The 15691-nt window shown below is 34.2% G+C and overlaps 1 protein-coding gene across 1 annotated transcript in view; it reads right to left on the reverse strand.

Moving 5' to 3' along the window:
* LOC128238250 (E3 ubiquitin-protein ligase RNF213-like) overlaps positions 1-15691 on the reverse strand; it is a 144250-nt gene that overhangs the window by 80778 nt on the left and 47781 nt on the right. Inside the window, exons 13-21 of the mRNA XM_052953955.1 lie at positions 15254-15355; positions 13987-14088; positions 10681-10882; positions 9570-9863; positions 6977-7280; positions 6434-6707; positions 4528-4684; positions 2927-3147; positions 1279-1440 (exon numbers count right to left, since the gene is read on the reverse strand). Of these exons, the coding sequence (XP_052809915.1) occupies positions 1279-1440; positions 2927-3147; positions 4528-4684; positions 6434-6707; positions 6977-7280; positions 9570-9863; positions 10681-10882; positions 13987-14088; positions 15254-15355 (1818 nt within the window). The remainder of the gene's footprint in view (positions 1-1278; positions 1441-2926; positions 3148-4527; positions 4685-6433; positions 6708-6976; positions 7281-9569; positions 9864-10680; positions 10883-13986; positions 14089-15253; positions 15356-15691) is intronic.

A 15691-nucleotide genomic window follows, 5' to 3' on the forward strand; every position in this document is an offset into this window, starting at 1 on the left:
GCAGTAGCAAAATGTTTAAACATAAACCCGGTTTAATGGCACTTGAAAAACGCCAAAGACATAGAATACAAAAACAAAAAATCACAAACAAGAAACATGGAAGAACAGCACAAAACTCCACAAACAGCACAGTGCATACATACTATTTATAAAAAAACTTGGTATGTTTATCAAGGATTGTTAGGTACCGCCTTGGAACGGTCAGTAAAATGTAGATTTACTGGGGGGGGGGGGGGGGGTAACCAGTTTACGTGCACAAAACCTCACTCTTATCCCAACAATCCTAAATGAAGAAAACACGTAAAAGGTAAATATTATCAAAGTATGCATTAACTTGAGGAAACCTAATAATAAAATAAATAGTAATAAACTTATAGGTAAACCCCAAGTTCTTCAATGATAAGAGATCCCAACTCTATCTGCAGACGGTGGAATACAATTCAGAGCACCTAATGCAAAAAAAATGTAAAAATACGATCCAGACATTGTTTGAAACTATGAGCATGACACACAGTCTGCCTTATAAAATAAAAGGTTTAAAACTGTGTGATCATAGAGTCAACTGCACTGCAATTACACGTGTATGCCTTGCACAAAAATAACTTTATCTGAATTACCTCAAGATGCTTGGTGACAAAAAGCTGTTCACTTTAATTCTTTAACATACCAAACCTCATCTGATAATTCGTGGTTGTCATGGATATTCGCGCAGTGATTCAGATTATGTTAATAGTCAAATCGGTCTTTAAATAGTTCTTAGGAGAGTGAAGCATTATTTCTTAAAAGGTGCGTGAAAACTGTTTTATGGTAACATTTGAAGCGAGAAATAATTAATTAGCGTTCTAAATATTGCCACAAGACAAGGTTTCCATGATGCTACAGACGACAGTCTTCAACAAGAGGGGTAGTTACAATGTGGCGACCATTAAAAAGGAGTTCCATACGGGCATTTTATCTTCACCCGTGGGCAAGATAAGAATTTCTAGCATGGTTATATTATTGGATCTACTCATCTGAGGTGGGAGAAAATAATGGCGAAGGTTTTAAAAGGTATCAAATAATTGATAGAACTTGTACCATACAATTATGGCGATACCGTGTACATAGTTACACTCATCCTGTCTGATTGACCGTAGAGACACAAGTTCTATCGAAGGTTATCAAAATTAGGTAGAATATGAGGCAACTAGTGTTGTATCGATCATAATAATGACGACACACATTGGACGCCGATTCCGAACACTATTAACTATATCTAACAATGTCAAAGTCTTTTACCAAATCAGCTGTTCCTCGTTCTTTGATGTCGATAACTTTTTGTCCGATGTAGATTGTGCCTTTTGTGTTGATTGTATCAGCTTGGATGAGGGAAGATACTTCTACTGATCCATGGAACATTTTAATCTCTTGAAACCAACTTGTCTGTCGATTCGAGTCCAGCTGAAAGAAGTTTTGATTTTAAAAATACCTTCGCATGGAATTAATTTGTTCAAAGTATCTGAACGATACTTAAAAATATGTGCAAGTAGTTCACTTCAAAACCATTTGCCAAAAGACCTTCAAACAAGCTAACCAACCGAACAACTGTATGGTGACTCAAATAAACCCCTCTTAAAGGGGTCATACACCGTATGATGAAATTTAAAAAGGGAAATTGTCGAAAACTGACATAAACTTGGAATCGATGTGTACAATGCATTGAAACTAACTAAATGAAGTACCACATAGTTTACAATTAAAAAAAATTCGCAGTTTGTTCGTATGTTTCCATTAAAAAAGATTACTACGTATGTATACCTCATTCTAATGCGTGATTGGCTAGTCGATGTTATCACGTGATATTACCACGTTATGTATATAGCTTAAATATTCCAACTGGTTATAATAAATCTTCGTAGCACAGTGGATACAGCACTGGACTGCAATTTTGGCGACACCAGTTCGAACCCGGTCTCCGACTCGATGTGTTTTACATTTTGGTATTTTATTACAATTATGATATCATAGAGTAAAAAAATGTTGGTGCATAGTCCCATTAAAACTTTGTTTGCGCGGGGTGTAATGAAATAAATCTTCTTTAAAACTAAGAATACTTATTGCTAGTCCTCTGACCTTAACACCGATTATATCATTTTTTCTACCATTCTATTTTTTTAAATATTATTTTAGAAAGCAAATAAGTAACGCCACAGTCCGACGAAAACATGTTTAAATAAGGGCTATCAGAAGTTATAGCCAATTAATTTAGTGTGGGAATTAAGTTAAGTTAGGAAACCCTAGCAACCTAAATTAATAAGGCGAAAATCATTAGAATAGAAATAGTGACCTTGACCTTTGGCAGAAACCTTATGTTTCTGATTAGTTTCGGCCATTTACCTATTTAAGTTACAGTGATCTTGACCTTGACCCCCCCCCCCCCACTCAAATGCGATCACAAGCTAGCGCTTTTCAAAAGCTACATGCACACCAATTGTTATCACTATACATCAATTATTACTTAAGTTACTTTGCGAAAACCATTATCCTATTTTAGTAACAGTGACATTGACCGCCCTCATAAGCAATCCCAACATGCTCAACACATAAGCTACCAATACACCAACTTTAGTTACTATCAATCGATGCTTGCTTAAGTTATTAGGATGAAACCAATGATTCTTCCATTTTTCTATTTTTAGTAACAGTGACTCTTGATCTTGACCCTTACCACATCAAAAACACTCCCAAGCTATCTACAAACATTTCTTACTATTCATCAACGCTACCTTAAGTTATTGTGCGGAAACCAGTTTGATGCCCGCCTTAAGCCCAACACATCCCCAATCACAAAACCTAATGTTTTACAATACTTCTACAAATGTTTTCAAAACCATTTGAAATAAAACATATATGTATTATTATGATTAAATTTAATCGTTACGCTTACAATTTTCTCAGAAAGCTCCGGTCTCTGTTCGAGAATGTTCCACACGGATGCACATTTTTCAAGCAATTCCGTATACCCATCATTCGTACTAAGATCAAATATCAGACTTGAATAACCATCAACAGCTTCTTGCAGGCACTGGACCTTCTTTACGTTCATTTGATTTTCTCCAGCTGTATTCAGCGCCAATTCAATGAACACCTTGAGTTCCTTTGGTCCAGCTAAAATTATAGATACAGCTTAAAATTCACATCTTAACTTTGCATTGTAGTAGTAAATGGTTTCTTGCACCCGGGATATTTTTTTGCGGTTATGTGTCCATTGCGAGTTAATTGTCCCTGTGTACTTGTATGCAATATAAACTTTGTCATTTCAAAATTACGAAAAAGCAAAATCAAAAACAATCTATTTAAAAAACAGCAATCGTCAAAATATTAAAACTCTGTAAATGTGAAATGTTCTTATGAACTCTTTAACATTAACTGATGTTTCAAATTATTGCTCGTCATTTAACACGACGTATGTGCCTTTTAGTAAAGTGCACAATAACTGTGTTTCTAATTTTGTATTATTTAAATTTCAAAAGTTAAAGATATGCAAGACAAAATTAAGATCATATAAGTATATTCATGTGTTCCGGTGCGGGTAGGCCAGCCCGACACTCGGGCAAGTCTCGCAACCTGCAGTCGCACGGGTCGTTGGTCGGAGTTTGTCATCCGCAGGGAAAACAAACACAAGATCATGTTTGCCGTGGGTATCAGTAACATAAAAGAACTAACAAAACAATAGTTTACGAACGGTTTCTTTGCAACAGCAATACTATTTGTGTTGATTGAATGTTTCATAATTTAGCATACTTCTGAGATATATAAAAAAAAATCATAGAAACAACTGTTTTGTATTTTTTTTTAAATAACATCAATTTAATTATGTTTTGGCCTCTATTTACAAACTTAGTTCCAAAGATATATGTTTTGTGTGTTATGTGTCAATGCATTCAAATTAATGCTGGCTCCGATGACGCATAAATACTTAAATTTGCACATTATTGATATGTGTTTGGCAACAGTGATGTTGAACATCTCTTAACCAGTTATGCGCATGTATTGCTTATCATCTTTTTTCTTCTTACGAGCTGAATTATGTTCGTCTCCATCGGTGAATGATAATGGCACTACAAATCGGTACGATTGATTAATGTCACCCCATGAATATATACATATATGATTTAATCTATTTTGCACATCAACCTTTTTTGGAAACACGGACATACTGACAAAATGTATCAATTAATAACCTATCATGATGCTTACTTCAAACTTTATAATAAAAAGATTTAACTACTAAGGTATTCATCTAAGTTTAAAGTCGTAATATACTGGCATAATCTCTTTTTGAGATGCATAACGCATTTAAATAATCATCTTTCAGTACAAGATAAATAAATCATATCAATTGTTACCTACATAAATACCATATACTATAAGTTCCTAAATGTACAAGATAAATAAATCATATCAATTGTTACCTACATAAATACCATATACTATAAGTTCCTGAATTTAATTTCTTTTTCATTTGTAATATGATAAATGACATACACTCTTTCGTTGAGTTCCTTATCCAAAGAACAAGATCCTTGCATCTTACAAAATTGTTCAAGCATATACTTTGTTGGGCTGTTACTCGCTGTAAAATCGCGCACGCTTCAACTAATTGTGCATCGAAGTCGCTAATCTTGGTCGCCTTCGAGTTGTGCTGAAATATAAGGTTATATATCATTCAGGGAGGCAAATGAGCGTATTGGGTTTAAGAAAACAAACTCCTGTATTTAGTGGTTACTATTAAATCTATAAAGGATAAAAAATTGTGTAAGTGTAAGATCGCAATATATTTCACTGATAGATAACCAAAAGCTATTCTTCATTAATGGTGTAGTAACGATTATTACTTTTTTACTTTTGTTGTTAACGAGGTGGAAATTATTGTGACCTTACACTGAAACAAACGACTTTCGTTTTAGTTTATGCCTAAAAAAGTTAATTGTAGTTGGTCCGGAAGCGCGTCAAATTGTATGCAAGCGTAACGCCACTCCGGAAATGACGTCGTTAAAAGTGCGTCCGAGCCTTGTCAGTGCTGACATTTATTGCAGGTTTGAGTGCTTGCTACAATTTAAAAACAGTGAAAATATCAAGTGAATATGTTCACTGTTTGAAACGGTGACATGACGTTTTATTTCAATGATAAAACAATTTTCACCATTGAAAGCATGAAATGTTAATTTAAACGTTTTAAAACATCAAGTTAAATAAAATTATTTATCGAATAATACATGGTTGACCATAGCTTTTGATTGATAATTGACCTAGTTAGAATAATAATAGCCCGAGGGTTAACATTTTTCACTGGGGCTTTGATCAAACGAAAGTTATGGTAAACCATTTATTAGCCTGTATAGTACATACATTATGTTTTGTTCTGATTTGAACCGGTTTTGAAAATTAAATTGTTAAAGAACATAGAATTTGGCTTTGAATGGCATCGCCTATTAAAAAGTAGGTGTAATTTAAAATAGCAAACCTTATCTCACGTGTATTCGGAATGAGACGGCAATGTTTGCATCAAATATTTCTTGTTTTTATATCGGGTTTGGATCGGCTGATTATGACGTTCATTTCAATATGTGAGCAGGGTTAGGATCGATTAAGCTTATTTGCATGAAAATCTGGGCTTGAATGACCCTAGCTATTTTGCTGGAATGATTAACATTTCTCAGCAAAAAAAGTTTAAAAAAAACAACAACCACATTTTAGCAAAATATTTCCTTATGTCACTGCTCTTTGACCTTCACTGAAAGTAAACATCCGGTATGGTTTCCGGAAGAACTCGTTACTAAAACACGGAATGTGTCATTGACGGTAAAACTAATTTCACTTTCCTCGGACCGATAGTTCCGTTTAGATCCTTAAGGGGGCTAGACACCAGATTGTTCAAAATCGGCAATTACAGTATTTCCTCAAAACAAGCATAGAAATTTATCAATACGAACCAGTATGAGGAGGATAGTACCGTTTCACTTTATTAAAATAATATGTTTGTGGTTTCTCGTTTGAAAAAAGCGTTTAATGGTTTTCAAGTTTATAGTATGCATATTTAGCATGTGAAAATCACGTAAAAAAAAACTTGGTAGACAAATCCCGTAAATTTTGAATTTGAAAAATGCGTAAAATCTGCGAAAGATATACGTATGTGTAGTTAGCGATGCTATTCATCAGTAAGAAATATTCAATGCGTTGTACATAATGATAAATTTGTCGGCAATTCTTATTTTCGTGAAAATAACGTCATGGTGCACGTGCTTGTCTTCGACGGGCAATCATGTCATACTCTCTCTCACGTGCCAATCTGACGGGTGAAAACGATAGTCATCAATGCGGTAACGAATGTCCATAGTAAAATGTTATTATATATAGTAGCGTGTGTAATAAAAAAAATATAATTGTTTACCTCTGTTATTTTTCTGATTGGTTCGAAGTTTCCTCTAAGGTCAAATGCTTCCTGCATATCAATTAGTACGTTGGCAAAGTCGACAAAATGTTTGACTTGCCAGTGCTTTTCAATCTGAATGAGTCTCTCGTTGATCATTGTCTCGTCTAGACCCAGGTACTCGAGTTCGGCACGCATAAGATCTATGTCTGTTCCACATTTCTTGCCTATAAACTGTTGTACTAGCATGAACTCGATTTCACCCGTCTTCAAATGTTTTACAAATTTTCCGTATCTGTGAAACAGTCATTGAAAGGTAAAAAATGTTATTAACGCAAACATTATTTACCATAAATTTGCATTTTCTAAGAATTCATTGTAAGACATAACACAATTTCCGATGTTGCCATACAAACATCAAATGGGGAATCAACTCCCTCATTATCTGTGTTTTTGACATACATTATTGTGGAGACATGGTGAGCTAATACTATTATTGTTTGTAAATTCGACATGGGCATTCTATGACTGTGCTTCTTATAGCATTTTAATTTTATAAATTACCGTTCTATTGTTGGCTTCCACACCATCTCTATGACGACATCAACGGCAGGGAAGTCTTCTTCGAATTGGTCGCAACTCTCTTTCCACATTCGTTCGAAAACGCAACTTTTGTTTACTCTGTACAGCATGTCAATGATTTGTAGCAATGGCGGCCAGTCATTGAATAGACTCACACACGGTTGATAAGTGTCAATTGATGAGTAAGGCACATCTTCTGCCACATCACATAGCATGTCCATTCGTGCACGTTCTAAACTCATGTCCGTTGTTTTAAATACTACTTCTTCTATGTCTTTTGTGTTTGCTGGATTGCAAGAACGAAATATTTAATTTCATGGGACATTATTTTTTGGTGGTTTTTATTGGTAGGGCAATCAACACATTCAAGATAAAAACGAATCATTTGACTTTTAATCCCGATATGTAACTGCATATGATAAGTACCTATACACTTAAAATATTATCAAAGTCGCAGTATACAGTATAAGTAACAGATTCTTGGTTTGTTTAAGTAGTACTTTGATAAGTTAATATAAGTTATTTATACGTCACGTTTTAGCAATACAACATTCGTTTGCACTCACATGTTTTTGCGCATGTTTTTTGTTATTAAGAATAAAAGGTGTGTCATGGAAATCGCCCGTTTTGCACACTCTTAGAATGTAAGATTATAGTATAGTTTGACCAGAAATTATTGAGAATTTTATAAACAACTTAGATAAGACAACATATTTGTTTTATGCTCAACATCAATTAACTTCTAATAATATAAGGGGAAGTAACTATTCCCATAAATTTTCCAGTACTCCGTGAGAGCGATCTTCCTTTGTTTACATTTGTGCAGTTGACCTTGAAGGTTGAGTGTTAAAATGAATGCATTTGAGAAAAGAAAGATTGGTTATAAACTCTATTATGATGGGATTACAACTGCAAGCACCATTTCAGAAACTGCAAACATTATTCTATCGACTGTATACAGGTTTGTGAGAAATAATGAGAATGGACAGGGAACAGAGCATAAAAAGGGAGCAGTTAGGCCTCGAAGTTTGACAGTCGGAGATCGGAGGATGTTGGATTTAGTCACATTCCAAAACAGGAGATGGAGTTATTCCAAGATCAGAGGTGAAATGATTTACAGGGGGACTGTGCCGGTATCCAAAGAGACCATGAAGAAAGAGCTTCATTCCATAGGTTGGGAAAATAGAATGCAACACAATCTCCGCTCATTAGGCCAGAGCAAAAAACAGAAGCGGTTGGATTGGTGTTTGTGTCACAGAGACTATAACTGGGGTAATGAAATATTCTGGCTCTAAACAAATGGCATGAATATGTGGACTAAAGACGACAAATCTCGACTTTACCAGCGACCAAAACACAGTCGCAAGTTCCATGTGTGGGGTTAATGTCTTTGGAGCAATGCCAGTGTGTGTCTTCTTACCAGTAAGCGGTATACAGACATTCTTCATGGACATTTGCTTCCAACAGCCTTGGTTTTGTATGGTAATGAATGGGTTTTGCAACAAGATAATGACCGAAAACATTCTGCCAAACATGCAAAATCCTGGTTTTAAGAGGAAAATGTGACAGTTTTAGAGTGACCAAGCTACAGTCCTGATCTGAATCCTATTGAGAACATTTAGGGGTTAATGAAGAACAAAATCAATCAGAAAAACCTAACCACCATCGATTCTATGAAGCAGGAGGTAGTCAGTTTCTGGGACACTATGGGCTCTGACGTGATAACGTCTTTGATAGGGAGTATGCCCAAAAGGATTGAAGCATGTATTACTCAGGAGGGAGGACTTGCAAAACATTGAAAGCTGGTGATTTTATATTGTGAATATAAGTTCACTGTAATGCTATGAACAAATAATTGATGCTGTATTTTGTTCAAGTTTTATGCATAAAAACAGAATTCTCAAAAATGTCTGCTCAAACTATAAAAAGTTACCAGGGTGTCTCATTAATGTACTTAATTATGTAATGAAGAACTTCACCTGCTCGAAACTCATAAATACATTAATTCAGTCATTCAGTCAGTCTGTCGGTCGGCCGGTCGTTCGTTCGTTCGTTCGTTCATTCATTCATTTATTCGTATAGTAGTTCGGTGTATGTAATGCCTTCAGGTGTTTTACATACAGAAATTCACACAGAACCGGCATCCAGTATGCACATAAAACACATGCGGAGCCATAACAAATACAATTGCATAGAAGCATTGTCTTTTATATCAACGAAATAATACAATAAAAACTACAGGGACTTGCCCAATATACAATAATTCCAATATAAGCCCTGTTTAGAAGCACTATGCAAGGTCCCAAGCGACACTGAATAATAAACACAAACTATACACGAATCAATGACGCGTAATCAATAAATGCTGGGATTTGGAATGGTCGTTAAGCACCGAGTTAAGTTTAACACGAGTTTATAAGGGATTGGAACTCGCTAACAAGCGCTTAACCTCAAACATGTTCCGTCATTTATCAAAAATTAAACATATAAACATAACATACAGGTAAAAAGCGAATACCTATACGGAGTAATATCAAAACTGTTTAAACAAGTACATGTTTGAAATGATTCATACCTGATTTCAAATATTTGCAGTGACTAATAAAGATCACGACTTTTTTAAGTCTATCTTCCACCGCTTGAAGTTCTTTCATCCTGATTTTGACACGTTTGTGTACTTCTGTTAGCACTTTCGTTTTGGAAAGGCGGGTGACCAGCCCAGCAAACGTCCTAACGTTTTTTTTAACGAGACGGAACAATCTAACTTCAACACTGCCCTCTAAGATAGCGGTCCAAACACTCAATACGTTTTCATTTAAATGTGCCACCTTTTCTTTGCAATCTTCCATTATAATGTCATGGAATTCCGCTTAAAGATACAAAGTTCATTTTTCAATGATCGTCACTTGTCACGTTTGAACGTATAAGCTTAAGAGATGGCTAGTCTGAATCTAAAATATTTTTTCTAGTGTACTACAAAATTACATTTCTCTACCTTGCTTTTATTTAAAGTGACACTATTATTCAAAATCAATACATACACATGTACAACAAACATAAATATTTAGTGATAAGCCTTCAACTACTATCTAAATGATGCATTTATGGAAAATATTAATTACTGATAACACGATTGTTACCGTGTATTTAATAGTTGAATACACAAACATATGAAATGGTTGGTGAGCGCTAGAAGCTTAAATGCGATCTACTATTGTCTGATAAGGAAATATCGTGTTTTCTGACAAATTAAACTCGATCCTTCATAAACCATTGACTTCAACATTTATTCATCCTTTGCGGTATATTAAAACAATAACATAAATTTCGATAAATCTTATTTGAGAAAAAGAGTGCTGCTTTAATATAGACATGAGCATGGCCACAAAATCAGCTGCTGAGTCATAAGGTTGGCAAACAAAAGCATAAAAACATACTAATTTTAATAAAAGCGACTCTTTGTATTCGATATTTCTATTTAATAGTAAAAATGTTCATGTTCTTAATCAATGAACTACATTTTCATATTAACTATTAAAATGAATGCTTGTGTAATTAATATATCAACGAAGGCAAGATTTGTCAGAATGCCAAACGAATTAAAGTAATAACAAAACATACTGATACTATTTCGTTGCAAGCATTCTATTTTCGCAATATTTGTGTTTGTAAACTTAAAACGTTACCTGTTTTATTCAAAAATACTTTCATTGGTGGCCACTGAAGTACCATTGTTAACATAGTGACTTTATCCTTTTCCCAGTCTTCTTCATCTTTAAAATATGTTGTCCAACAAGATTGGAACATCTTGGAAAGAAGGCTTCCAAAGCGCTTTCGTTCTTTGGCTACGAACATTTCATACTGGATTTTATAACCGTCTTCCATTGCCTGAAACATATCTCGAAATTAACGTTGGAATTTAATAAATTTATACTTCATTTAGGTCTGACGATATTAGCAGGGATACTTGAGATATAATGTAGATTACCCAACAACTTCGTACTTTGCCACTTGACATGTCTCTGCAGACGTTTATAAATTGTGACTAATACTTAGTTTCATACCGAAATAGAATAACTCCAGGTTCGTAGTTATATGACTAGACATTATAGTTACCCTCAGGACTCTCGAACAAAGACTCTTTGTTTTGCCTGTCAAGTGTGATCAATTGTTGTTGTTGTTTTTAAACTGACGCAAGTGCATTACACGGTAAGCGCACAAGCAATCGGTACCTTTCTTATTTCTATTTATCGTGTGTCATAGGAAATACATATTGATTGATAATCGAAAAAATTGTTCCATTGATAAGAAATGTTCATTCATCACCATTTTTAAATTAAATTTGGATATTATGAAAGTCCTTTTAATAAACGCAACACATACGATTCTAGAAGGGCAGCACATATTTTTATTCAAATAAATATATCTTACAAGTCACAAATTGAATACTTCATTCATTACCAATGAGCTATAAAAGTTTGTCGGTAGATTTTTTAACTTGCGATAAATCGATTTTTAATTTGAGTTAATTGTATGAAAACTCTCGAGGATAATCCGATGACAAATAATGTTTGTGAACTAACCGTTCAATTATGCACATGTGACTGTGAAAAACATTGGGCAACATGTACGGCATTTCATTCATTAAGAAATTGGACTTTATCCGCATATATGTTTATCTACTGCATACGGAAATGGCAATTGCGATTCCACAGTGAACGTGTATTTGATTCTTTAAAAAGCACGTTTTCATAATGAATGAAACAAATGATGTCTATCAGACGTAAATTTATTTGAAGGGAAAACCAGAAGTTAACAATATATTTGGATTAGTGAAGTGATCCCTTAGTAATTGAATTGAGTAAACGTTTTGATCAAAATTTATGCGAAAGACTACAGAAACAAGCTCAGTATCAAGAAGTTTAAACATAAACCCGGTATAATGGCACTTGGTAAACGCCAAAGACATAGAACATAAAAACCAAAAATCACAAACAAGAAACATGGAAGAACAGCACAAAACTCCACAAACAGCACAGTGCATACATACTTTATATAAAAAAAACTAGGCATGCTTATCAAGGTTGATTAGGTACCGCCTTGGAACGGTCAGTAAAATGGAAATTTACTGGGGGTTTAGACCAGTTTAAGTGCACAATTCTCACTCTTATCCCAACAATCCTAAATAAAGAAAAAACCGTAAAAGGTAATTCTTATCAAAGTATGCATTAACTTGAGGAAACTTAATAATAAAACAAATAATAACTTATAGGTAAACCCCAAGTACTTCTGATGTCACGCAAAAACATTTAAGTAAACGATAAAGCGCTTTTACAAATGGTTTGCTTTGCGCAGGATGACCTTAGTAATTATATATATAACTTCGATCATAACTGTTTTCCCAATCCTATATATAAAAGTCACATTACTAAACACCAACTGGTTATAGATGGCATTTAATCAAGGTAGACAGTGATATTATAAATATGATTTGGATTGGTGAATAAATAAAGGTTATACAGTGTACATAAAACAAGGTTAAATACGGCATTTTTATAAGTCAAGGGGAAACCTCTTTATCTTTTGGTCAGTTTTTGCCCATAATCGAACATTGTCGAGATCTCACATTCTCTACACATTACTCTTTGTCTTACTATTCTAAAAAAAGACTTTGAAAACGGCTCATTATCGAACTTGACCGAGATCTATTTGTCATAAATATTCTTTAAAATATTTGTGAACAAATGACCGTGCTGAAGAGTAAATATTTATGATATGGCATTCTTAAATTAAGGTCATTTAACAGTTGACTTTCTCGTCAGCTATACACAAAATCGACAGAAACTTTTTTATCAGAAAGGTTCTTTTAGAGTATGATTGGGATTGGTAAATAAATCAATACACTAGAGAGGCAACAATGTTCTATATAAACACAATAACTCTTGACCTAATGGTAATATATGACCTTTAATCAAACTTCTACTTAGCTTGTTTCTGTAATTTTTCGCATAAATATTGGCCGAGATCTTTTTGTCATAGATTTTCGTATTAATATAATTATGATGGATGCAGAAATGAAAGTGCTGAAATACTCGAACTTGGTCATAGTTTTTTTTTTCTTTTTTAAACAGAGCTGTCACAAACTTGATAGCTTTCCATGCACGACACATTGACACAATATTTTGTTTATCTATATATACATCTGCGAATATCGAAGTAAACATCATAATATATCATTGTTTTAAAATTATAGCAAGAAAAGTTATCTTTACAATGAACATGCTAGGCACTTCTTTTTAGCAAGGTGGTAATGGGTACTAAGTATCAGAATAATATGTCTGAAACATTGTAGGAAAATTTCGCAGCACTAACTTAAAAACAATAATAAAGGGCATACAACTATGAGACAAAAAACTGTTGGTCATCAAAAATACATAAGGCACTATAACATTTTTAATTGAGGGAGATGTTCGCTTCAAAAACTTCAATTTAACAGTATAAAAACGTATGTATCAGCACATGACACTAAGACGAAAACAAACATAATGCATGCATTACTACAAATCATGGTTATAACGTGTACCAAAGTGTGATAATTCTACAGCTGTGTCATAAGCTCCCCCCGTATAATGTTTCCAACAAAACGACCGACTGTATGGTGACTATTATATACCCCTACGATTTTTTTATTTGGAATTATGGATACTATTTGGGTTGGTGAACAATAAGTGTGGCTCGAGTGGCTGCAACGTTACATTATGCATTTTTTATGATTCAAGGGCAATTACTCCTGGTCAGTTTTGGCCTTTAATCCAACTTAACCGAGGTTTTATGCGTGTGAATTTTATTTTTAATGCGATACGTATTAGTGAACACATGCATGTCATAGAGTGCGATATTTCTACTATTGGACCAATGGTTTCCGGCCCCTGAAAACTGATCTTTAAGACATTTAATCGTCAGGATCAGTAACTTGTACTCATAATACCTACCGTCACTGCCACGGTGGAGAGACATTCTTGGAGTGGCTTTTCAAACGTGTCTAGATGTCTGCAGTATACTGAGACGAATTTCTTCCTTAACTCAGAAGAAGTCTGAAACTATAATCATTTCCAGTTTAATCCAAATACATACCAGCCTTAAACATGCAATACAACGATACAGCCTCACACCCTCAAAAAACGCAACCAACTTAATCGTATTTCTAATAAAGAAATCATAGACCATCAGATTTCCTAAAGATAAGAAAATGAAGCAGAATAAGGAGTTTTGTAGTGTACGAAATATACATTCACGTTTAAGACACTTTAACATATTTAATAATATATAAAGAATGTTATGAATATTATTTTTATAATTATATTTATGTTCAACCGCAACGACCTTATTTGGTTTGATAAAAAAAGTAAGTAGAGTGTGATGACTACTTATAACCTTCAAGCAATGCTTTTCTCTGAAATACAGCTTGCACTGAGTTGAATGGCACCGCCATAATGACATTATCATGCAATGAGACTTAGTTATTTGCAGAAACATAATACAATTATATTGACATAACTATGTGAAAATAATCAAGAACTTCATCTTCAGCTAGACATTTGTTTTATATGGACATGCTGATATCATATTTGTTAGGTTAAATTATAAACAGTTCTTAAGCATACACAATGGATGGTAGTTTCTTTTCCATTCATTAATGCCTTAACCAATCGCTATTTCAGACACAGGAAGTACAGTCAACGGCCAATCAGATAATGAAATGGTATTTATGTATTCAAACCCGACGCATGAATTCATAATTATAAATTGTATTCGGTAGTTAAACGGTTTCCCCAAAGAGTATGACAATACCCTCTTTCATATGTTTCGAACATATTTAAGTAGATTTGCTAACTGGACAGTCAGTGTGCATATACCATGGACCAACGAACATAAAAAAGGTTAAATCGAGGTTATGCATTTGTTGATAATTCAAACACCAGAAAAATAAGGTTCATCCTCATGAGTATAACATATGTTTTGTTTGATGGCCACAGTCGATCCCGTGAGAATACCGTTGGTACGAACACGGTTTGTTCTATTTGAAATAATTCAACGGTTTGAAGCTGTCACCAATACATGACCTCTTATATAATGATTTCTCTAACGCGTTCAAGCAAACTCATCTGATTTGATTGACGAGCATAATACTGTTATTCGAAGATTAAACCTTTGTTTGAGTTTTATCTATCCATTTCTATGACAATAATTATTCAATACCTTTTCTTGTAGAGCGTGTTGGAGACAAGATGTCACTGAATTAGTCCACAACTCAAAAACAGCGTTGGACACTTGTGGTGTCAAAACACAATGGTTCCATTTCTAAATAAAAACGTGCATAGATTGAATCGAAACATCCATTCAAATACAACCGCAGATTTTATGTTACAGGTTACAGGGTTCATACAACAAAAATATTGTTCTTTTAGTGTAGCGCTGCTTATACGCCAGTCGAACATTTGGTAATAACACTTTGTACATTCTTATGAAAAAAGAACTGGGAGTCATTCAAAACTACAGACGGCAAACTACTGACGGCTGGCGAGGAGTGACGTACTGAGAATAATTTATCTTACACGAAAGTTTAAACGTGATCTCAAAATTTTCAACGATCAGCGCCAATTAAACACCTAACACAACAGAAAGTTATTCAAGGCA

This window comes from Mya arenaria, chromosome 6 (assembly GCF_026914265.1).
Source record: "Mya arenaria isolate MELC-2E11 chromosome 6, ASM2691426v1".
In the NCBI taxonomy this organism is placed as follows: Eukaryota; Metazoa; Mollusca; class Bivalvia; order Myida; family Myidae; genus Mya; species Mya arenaria.